Source organism: Temnothorax nylanderi, unplaced genomic scaffold (assembly GCF_030848795.1).
Source record: "Temnothorax nylanderi isolate EJ_2023f unplaced genomic scaffold, tnyl_v1.0 TNYL_tig0716_pilon, whole genome shotgun sequence".
In the NCBI taxonomy this organism is placed as follows: Eukaryota; Metazoa; Arthropoda; class Insecta; order Hymenoptera; family Formicidae; genus Temnothorax; species Temnothorax nylanderi.
The window spans coordinates 20,501-30,112 of NW_027249778.1; the positions used below are offsets into that span (position 1 = coordinate 20,501).

Here is a 9,612-nt window from a genome sequence, read left to right on the forward strand (position 1 = left end):
GAATTACCCGGGTACCCGCGGAACCGGTCCAGATCCGTATACAACGGGTAATGGGCAAACGGGCGGGTACCCGGGTACCCGGGTATTCCGAGCTCTAGTTTTTACGAGGGTGATGTTCTCAAAAGCAGGTGTCACTTGCTTAGTTGGTTGGCCAGGCTGGTCGAGAGACCGTTGGTTGGCCGGGTTGGTCGAAAAACTGTTGGTTGACCGGGTTGGTCGAGAGTAGAGTCCTTTTATAAGTGTCTGGACAGACTTTGGGAGTGCAACAATATAGTCTAGACGAAAGGAAAACACTATGGCGCCGATGACTACACGTGATAATCGTTGTATCGTCGACGTTGTATCGTTGTGATATCGTCGTTGAGAGATATACGTAATTGTGACAATTTTCTATAGAGATTATATAGAGATAGATCTACATCATCTCTAAATGTGGTAGTTTACATAGAAAGTTATTCATTTATTAATTTTGTAATTCTTTATTTTTAATTCACAAGACACTTCTATTCTGTAAATGTTAACGACATCATTTCGTGCTTTGCGCAGATATATAACACTGTAGCAAAGCACGTAAGGATATCGTTAGTGTGTACTGGCACGTATTATGAAACTTTTCGGAATGAATTCCGATCGAAATTATACTGTTTTCCCTGAAAACACAATAGAAATGTAGGAAATAACAATTCCGATCAGAATCCATTTCGAAAAGTTCCATAATACGCGCTCTGAGAGAGGCTCCTAAGGCTCGCTATTTTATCGCTCGTAATTGGTTCCGCCATGGTGTTGCACGTCCAATGAAAAGAAGGACCAGTCTGTCCAGACTCTTATAAAAGGACTCTAGTCGAGAGACCGTTGGTTGGCTAAGTTGGTCGAGAGACCGTTGGTTGGCTAGGTTGGTCGAGAGACCATTAGTTGACCGGGTTGATCGAGAGACAGTTGGTTGGCCGGGTTGGTCAAGACATAGGTCCGTATTCATAGTCGGATCTTATTTCAGGACTGTCTTAAGTAATGTCTTAAGATGCTAATACGGCTCTGTGCTAACTTGACGCTCGATAACATTTTGTTAATAACGGAAAAATATTATTACCCAAATGTTTAAACAATTTTCCTAAACTTCTCTAAATGATTCCCAAATTATATGAAAAAGAATAATTGAAAAATATTTAATTTGTCTGCTAACTCTACGGCGGTATGTTAAGCTTACTACTGTCACACTGATTTCCCTTGTAGGAGAAACCCCTCAAGAATTCGTCAACAAGTCAGCCGGAGCAGCTCTCAGGCGTCAGAAATAGGCCCACTGAAGTTAGTTTGATAGCAAGAATGATCGAGTATGATCGTAAGTGAAACTTGGAGAATTAGCAAAATTAATGAATCGCTCCGGCTGAGTATGCGGTTTTTATAGTAGCAAATTCGAACGCTAGTCGAATTTGCCGTGTTGCGATTCGCTAGTGAGCGAATAGAGGGGGTAAGTTGGGGAGGGTTCTCCAGCTGTCATTGGTTAGAAGTATCTAACTTCCAGTAGAGTCCTAGATTAGTAGAGAGATGCGAACTTGTTTCTCCTTCTGATTGGTCGGTTATAGACCAATAGACAGCAGGGCGTACGATCATAAGATGGCGGCGGCGGCAAGGTGGGGGTAGAGTTCGCGTCTAATTCCAGTATATACAAGTCTAAAATGGCGGCTTTACATAAATAAAGAATATATTGTGAAAATAATAATTTATTTCAAAATTAGAACAATTATACAATTATATATATATATATATATATATATATATATATATATATATGTTATGTAGTTAACACATGCGTCGTGCACGACATAACTGAAGCGAATAAGAGAGATTGTCGGATGGCTCAGACACATACACACACATTCACCTATAGGTACATCAATCAATTATATGTACAAATAAATAATTCGGTATCTTAGGGACGAGTTTCAATGCTCGCTAGATGTGGCTCCGGCGTTTTCGATCCTTCGTTGTCACGGCCGACTTTCGTTTATTCCTCGCTTCTTCGACGTGTTCACTTCGGTTACGTGACCACGAAGGATCACTCGAGATTTTGCCTTTCCTTCGAGACGAACATTTAAATTCTATACAAAGGACACAAATGTGAACATTGAGTAAAGTGTGTGTCAAGCCAAGGCGACCCGAGGTCTACACCTCAAGGCGCTGTCGCATCCGAACAATCAGGTAGCGACTCAGGGCGATAGTCCCCCAGGCGTCGTCGCTTACCGCTCTCACGACTCAGGGCAACAGCCCCTAAGCGAAATCATCGGCAACAGCCTTTAAGCGAAGTCACATACAATGCGCAACCGATCCATGTATGTATGCGTATATGCGTTCTCTTTTTAATTGTTATTTTCTGCTTTAATGTTTAACGTTTACATTCTGTATTAAAACGATCTTTTCAACTGTTTTCTGTATTTATTACACATTAAATAAAGCGCAAGACGAAAATACGGCGTAGATACGAGTAATATCTATGCTGATCGCATAACATTTTGGTGCCTCCTGTGAGGTATTAGCCCACATACAGAATTTATGTATTAGCTACACTTGACGGCTATTTAAACGTAAGTTTGTTCATTTGTAACGAGACTATTTCTCGCGAATACCATAATCATGTCCGATAGAATTAAACTTCTTACGCAAAAACGTACCACCTTAAAGTCTCAGATAACCAATCTGGCGAACATCCTCGACAAAGGTAGTTTTAACAATGCCAATTTAAGATTGCGAATTAACCGTTTAACGGTCTTGTATCAAGCATTCGAAGATTTCAATGATGAACTTGTAGTCTTAGATCCGAGTGATGGACATCAAGAGGTGTTAACTAACATTCAAGATCGGTTCTACTCCCTCGCTAGTAAGATTGAGGATATTTTGAATACAGCGAATATATCAGAGGCGAGCGCAGGTACAACAAGCGAGGAAACTCGAAGCGAAAATGCAGTATCCGTAACTTCTGTCAAGAAAAGGCGGTTCAAATTACCCGAGGCTCCTTTACCAACATTTAACGGTAAATATGAGAATTGGTTATCGTTCAAGAATGCATTTCATAATATGATCGGCTCGCAATCGGATTTATCGGATGTAGATAAATTACATTACCTAAAATCGGCACTAATCGCTGAAGCCGCTAACAAAATTAAGATTTTCGCGATCGACGGTATGAATTATGTTAAGGCATGGGAATTACTAGAACGCTCTTACGAGGTTAAGCGGATTTTAATCTCACGTCATCTTTCATTGATTATTAATTTGCCCGCGATAGACCAGGAAACTACAAGTGGTTTATCTAAGCTCGCGGATGACGCTCAACAACACGTCGCGTCGTTAAATGCTTTAGGAGTTTCGCTCAGCCCGGAAATAATTGTACATCTTCTGGAAAGTAAATTGCCGAAGAATACGTTGGAAAAATGGGAAGCGACTCTTGAGAGAGACGAATTTCCGAATCTGGATCTATTGTATGAATTTTTATATAAAACCGCAGTTTGTGCTTCTAAGCGTGAAAGATCGAAAATATCGGAACAAGAGAAAGGTAAAAATGAAATTCCAGCTAAGAAGAAACGCAGTAACTTCTCAAATAGAGCCTTCGTACTAAATTCGTCGAACACGCGTAATTGCATAGCATGCAAGGTTAAACGTCATCCACTTTATTTATGCGACAAATTTAAACAATTGCCAGTACATAAACGTATTGAGACGGTTAAAAACGCTAAGATTTGTTACAATTGTTTACGATCCCATCGAGATACCCCTTGTAAATTCTCTAATTGTACGATTTGCCAAAAGCGACACAACACACTTTTACACCTTGATAAATACGCAGCTACAAACAAATCAAATACTACGAAATCTGAGAATACACAAACTGAATGACTAGCCGATTCGATTCCCGACAAGGCCACGAGCCTCACGTCAATATCACAAGTATCTGGTCCCCAGCTACTAACAAGTGCATTAGTATACATTCGTGATCGCAAACGAAAGCTTATTAAATGTCGTGCTTTGTTGGATACATGCGCTACCGCAAATTTCATTTCCGAGTCCATCGTGAAACAATTAGATCTTCATGTAATGGCACATTCGTTACCGATTGGCGCGATTAACTCTATGAGTACCGTATCTAGAGGCGTAGTGCAAATCACCATACAGTCTATACGCGATGGTTTTTGCAAGGATCTTACATGCTTAACGATTCCAGCCATTACGGATTTGATTCCGTCGGAGATCTTCCCGCGGAATTCGATCGGAATACCTTCGAACATTAATTTGGCGGATCCAGAATTCCATCTTCCACGTCCGGTCGACTTATTAATCGGTTCAGGGGCTACATTGTCGTTGTTTTCAGTCGGTCAGATTAATTTATCCCTTGAAGGTCGTGATCTATATTTACAAAAGACGCGGCTGGGTTGGGTAGTAGCCGGTAGCACGTCCTTACAATCTCCATCGTGTACGTCGAAATGCTATTTAACGAACTTAGAAAATCAAATAGCTAAATTCTGGCTGATCGAAGAAATTACGAGAGACAAACCGAAATCGGAAGAGGAAATTATATGCGAAGCACACTTTACGAATACCGTTACTCGGAATCATGATGGGCGTTACATAGTTCGTTTGCCGTTTCGCAAAATAAATAAACGTCTTGGCGAATCGCGGACTATTGCGCTTAAACGTTTATCGGCATTAGAACGAAAACTTGATGCGAACGCGACATTAAAGATCGAATAAACTAGGGTGTTAGAAGAATTTTTAAATTTAAAGCATATGTCTCTGGTAGAGACTCCCTGTGAGGATGGATATTACATGCCTCATCATGCGGTGATCAAAAACTCGAGCCACACCACCAAAGTACGAGTAGTGTTTGATGCATCGGCTAAGACGAGTAACGGTGTTTCCCTAAATGATACGTTAATGATATCGAGAAAATGTATCGTCAAGTGCTCGTACACGAAGACGATCGTCGATATCAGCGTATCCTTTGGCGTAGAAACGGTAATGTGGAAACATTCCAGCTTAATACACTTACATTCGGAGTTTCTTCATCGCCGTTTCTTGCTATACGAACCATTCAGAAGCTCGCTGACGACAAATGTCTCACATACCCTAGAGCAGCTAGAATTCTCAAGTCACATTTATACGTGGACGACTTGTTAACAGGTGCCGGAACCGTTGACGAAGCTCGGGCGATTAGAGACGAGGTAATCACGTTACTTGCTCGCGGTGGTTTTTCCATTAGGCAATGGGCATCTAACGATGAGCGTATTATTAGCGACTTAGCTTCCAACCTCCTACACGCAAATTTTGTACTGAACATGGATCGTTCCCTAAAGACATTAGGTGTATCGTGGAGCACGCAGGACGATAAAATATATTATTCGGCTTATCCGATCAAGATCACGGATAGATTAACAAAACGGAACGTACTGTCAGAAATTGCGAAAATTTTCGATCCAATGGGTTTATTAGGTCCTATTGTTCTTCATGCTAAAAAATTAATGCAAGATGTGTGGCGGTGCGGGCTACATTGGGACGAATCCGTTCCACAGAGCATATACACCGAATGGTCAGAATTTGTTCGACAATGGCAATTGATGGATCGGGTTTCTTTCAATCGCAAATTATTAATAGAAGATTATCATGACGTTCAACTTCACGGGTTTTGCGATGCGAGCAACCTCGGTTACGGTGCATGTTTGTACATACGTTCGGTCGGAAAACATAAAGACACCGTAATTAGATTACTATGCGCCAAGTCACGGGTCGCACCGTTGAAGACTGTTACAATATCGCGACTTGAGCTATGCGGCGCGTTATTGCTGGCTCAGTTGTATCGCGAAACGAATGATGCTCTAGATATCGCGTTCAACAAAACTATTTTCTGGTGCGATTCGACAATCGTATTACATTGGTTAAACACACCACCTCATCTACTCAAGACTTATGTCGCGAATCGAATCGTAGAAATTCACGAGCTCACTCATTCAATCGAATGGCGTCATGTTAAATCGGGGGATAACCCTGCTGATGCGGTGTCAAGAGGTCAATTACCTCTCATATTTTTACAAAATCAGACGTGGTTTGAGGGACCTTCGTGGCTTTTAGAGGATGAATGTGCATGGCCTAGTGAGATCATGCGAGTGATTGAAATACCCGAGTTAAAAGGAAACACTTGTCTGTCGTCAATATCTAACAATTTCAATATTTTCGAGAGGTACTCTTCATACTCTAAGCTACTTCGAGTCATCGCGTATTGTCTTCGTTTTCGACTTACTAACAAACACATTGGAGCGATATGTGCGAAAGAAATTAACGAAGCAGAAGTACGAATACTAAGGATTATTCACGCCGCTTGTTTTTCTACTGAAATCAAAGGGCTTAGAAACAAGGATTCGATAAACAAGAGTAAAATAGCTAATCTAAACCCGTTTGTGGATGAGAACGACCTAATTCGAGTTGGAGGGCGTCTCCAGAAGACAAGTCTGCCATTCTCACAAAAACATCCGATTCTATTGCCAAGCCGGCACTATGTAACGGATCTTGTTATACGCGAAATTCATGAAACACATCACTATGCGGGCATCCAAACCACACTTTATCTCTTGAGACAGAGATTCTGGTTGTTAGACGGCCGTAATCAAGTACGGAAGGTCGTGCGTGGTTGTATGCGCTGTTTCCGGTTCGACGCTAACCCAATCGAATATAAAATGGGAAATCTCCCACCGGCCCGTGTACGCGAAGCACCCCCTTTCACTAATACCGGTATTGATTTTTGCGGTCCATTTTATATCAAAGAAAAGAAATACCGCAATCGTACACGTGTCAAGGTATACATTTGCGTATTCGTATGCATGTCGATTAAGGCAATCCACCTCGAGGTTGTTAGTGATCTGACGTCCGACGGTTTTCTCGCGGCACTTCGACGATTCGTTGCTAGAAGGGGGCTGCCAGAACACATTTATTCGGACAATGGAACCAATTTCATAGGCGCGAATAATCAACTGAAGGAAATGTACGCGTTGTTCAATTCCGAAGAGCACAAAGACCACATTAATAAATTTGCTAGCGAGCACCGCATCGTTTGGCACTTCATACCTCCGATAGCTCCGCATTTCGGTGGATTGTGGGAGTCAACGGTGAAGCTTTTCAAGCATCATTTCAAACGCGTGGTAGGAGATTCTTTATTCACTTTCGAGGAATTGAACACGTTTGTTATCGAAGTTGAGGGTATTCTAAACTCCAGGCCGATCACTTCCTTATCATCCGATCCGAATGACATGATGGTGTTAACACCCGCTCATTATTTAATTGGCAAGCCATTAACGACCCTCCCGGAGGGGGATTTATTATGTGTTCCAGTTAACCGGTTGTCTACCTGGCAACATATATCGAAGGTACGACAAGATTTTTGGACACGTTGGTACCTCGAATATCTAAATGAACTCCAAACACGCAGTAAATGGATCAAAGATGGGCCGAAGTTAAACATCGGGACTATCGTGCTCATCAAGGACAGAAATCTACCGTGCACGCAGTGGTTATTAGGCAGAATCACGAAACTCCATCCGGGTGAGGACGGAATAGCTCGAACTGTCACCATCAAAACGGCTGGCGGAGAATTGAAGAGAGCTGCTAAGTATCTGTGCCCAATTCCGGTCGAACAATAAGCGTAATACATACTCACGTCACAAGATTTGTTCTGAAGACGATATCGTACCTATTCATTGTAATGCGTATTAGTATCATAAGTTACAGTTTAGTCTTTGGATGTTATTGTTGATCATTGCCCTCTCAACGGGGGGAGTATGTTATGTAGTTAACACATGCGTCGTGCACGACATAACTGAAGCGAATAAGAGAGATTGTCGGATGGCTCAGACACATACACACACATTCACCTATAGGTACATCAATCAATTATATGTACAAATAAATAATTCGGTATCTTAGGGACGAGTTTCAATGCTCGCTAGATGTGGCTCCGGCGTTTTCGATCCTTCGTTGTCACGGCCGACTTTCGTTTATTCCTCGCTTCTTCGACGTGTTCACTTCGGTTACGTGACCACGAAGGATCACTCGAGATTTTGCCTTTCCTTCGAGACGAACATTTAAATTCTATACAAAGGACACAAATGTGAACATTGAGTAAAGTGTGTGTCAAGCCAAGGCGACCCAAGGTCTACACCTCAAGGCGCTGTCGCATCCGAACAATCAGGTAGCGACTCAGAGCGATAGTCCCCCAGGCGTCGTCGCTTACCGCTCTCACGACTCAGGGCAACAGCCCCTAAGCGAAATCATCGGCAACAGCCTTTAAGCGAAGTCACATACAATGCGCAACCGATCCATGTATGTATGCGTATATGCGTTCTCTTTTTAATTGTTATTTTCTGCTTTAATGTTTAACGTTTACATTCTGTATTAAAACGATCTTTTCAACTGTTTTCTGTATTTATTACACATTAAATAAAGCGCAAGACGAAAATACGGCGTAGATACGAGTAATATCTATGCTGATCGCATAACATTATATATATATATATATATATATATATATATATATATATATATATAGTGATTTGCATTAATATTCGGACATTTAACAAAAAATATATTTTTGTATAAATTACATTTACATATGAATTAAATTTAATTCTTATTAAAATAATTATTTAATTCCTATTAAAATAATACATATAAATTAAATGAATTAAATTACTATAACTTTAATAGTTCAATATTTTGTAGGGTATCACTTTGTGCTTCAACTTACTAAAAAAAACAAAAAATTTCTTAAATAAATATACGGATTAATTTTTTTTTCAAGTATTATAATGTCCGAATATTAATGCGAGGCACTGTATTATTACATTATTAATTATAAATATACAATTAGTCCGTTTATAATTACGTTATAGACAGAACAAGCCGAAAATACTAAGACTCTTTACAAACTCCTTTATAGCTCAAAACCTTTAGCAAGGGCTTGTCAACGTATAGCTTTTGCTTCATTAGGTGTATCTCACCTAACCATTTTTTGAAAAGTAGCAAAGTCACTGTTATACTGCTTTTAAAGATTTTTTAATTTTTCTTCCACTATTCTGGTCTGGAACTTGAGATGCTGTATTTCATCCGCCTTAGACGATGGAGCAGAGATGAGATTTAAATTGGAGCTTTGCAGAAAGATCAAGGTTAAGTAACAGTACTAGGTAGAAATAGGCCAGCAGGTTCGCTGATATAACAGCGAAACAACTTGCTCTTTCTCTCTGCACAGAAGAAAATTATTTAAAAGCGTAAAACTTGGTAGGAGCCTAACCTCGAACGAGCAACAAGTCTCTCAATATTCGAAAATGTCACGTTCTATGCATTTCATTGTTTCATTTCTTACATAAAAATTGATGTAATGTCTATACAGATATCGAACTCCAATGAAAAATAAATACTTACTTTAGTAGACAGCACTGATTACGCTGGCTAAAGTAGAGGCACCATGGGTTAGAGGTTAGATAGTGGTGGCGGCAAGGTGGGGTACAGTCCTAGTACAGTCGTCGTAGTAGATTAATATCGTACGGGTATACGAGCACAAAATGGCGACGGTAGCAAAGT

At 40.6% G+C, this 9,612-nt stretch overlaps 2 protein-coding genes across 2 annotated transcripts; both read left to right on the plus strand.

Annotated features, from left to right (window-relative positions):
* Positions 1-2,628: 2,628 nt before the first annotated feature.
* LOC139784970 (uncharacterized) lies at positions 2,629-3,961 on the plus strand. The gene has a single exon (XM_071724143.1). It carries the CDS (start codon positions 2,629-2,631, stop codon positions 3,886-3,888), a length of 1,260 nt encoding a protein of 419 aa, XP_071580244.1. The 3' UTR covers positions 3,889-3,961.
* A 976-nt stretch (positions 3,962-4,937) lies between these two features.
* LOC139784973 (uncharacterized) lies at positions 4,938-7,676 on the plus strand. Its single transcript, XM_071724145.1, has one exon. It carries the CDS (start codon positions 4,938-4,940, stop codon positions 7,674-7,676), a length of 2,739 nt encoding a protein of 912 aa, XP_071580246.1.
* Positions 7,677-9,612: the final 1,936 nt, after the last annotated feature.

Coding starts and splice junctions, on each gene's coding strand:
- LOC139784970 (XM_071724143.1), top strand. CDS start 2,629: ATGTCCGATAGAATTAAACTTCTTACGCAAAAACGTACCACCTTAAAG.
- LOC139784973 (XM_071724145.1), top strand. CDS start 4,938: ATGTATCGTCAAGTGCTCGTACACGAAGACGATCGTCGATATCAGCGT.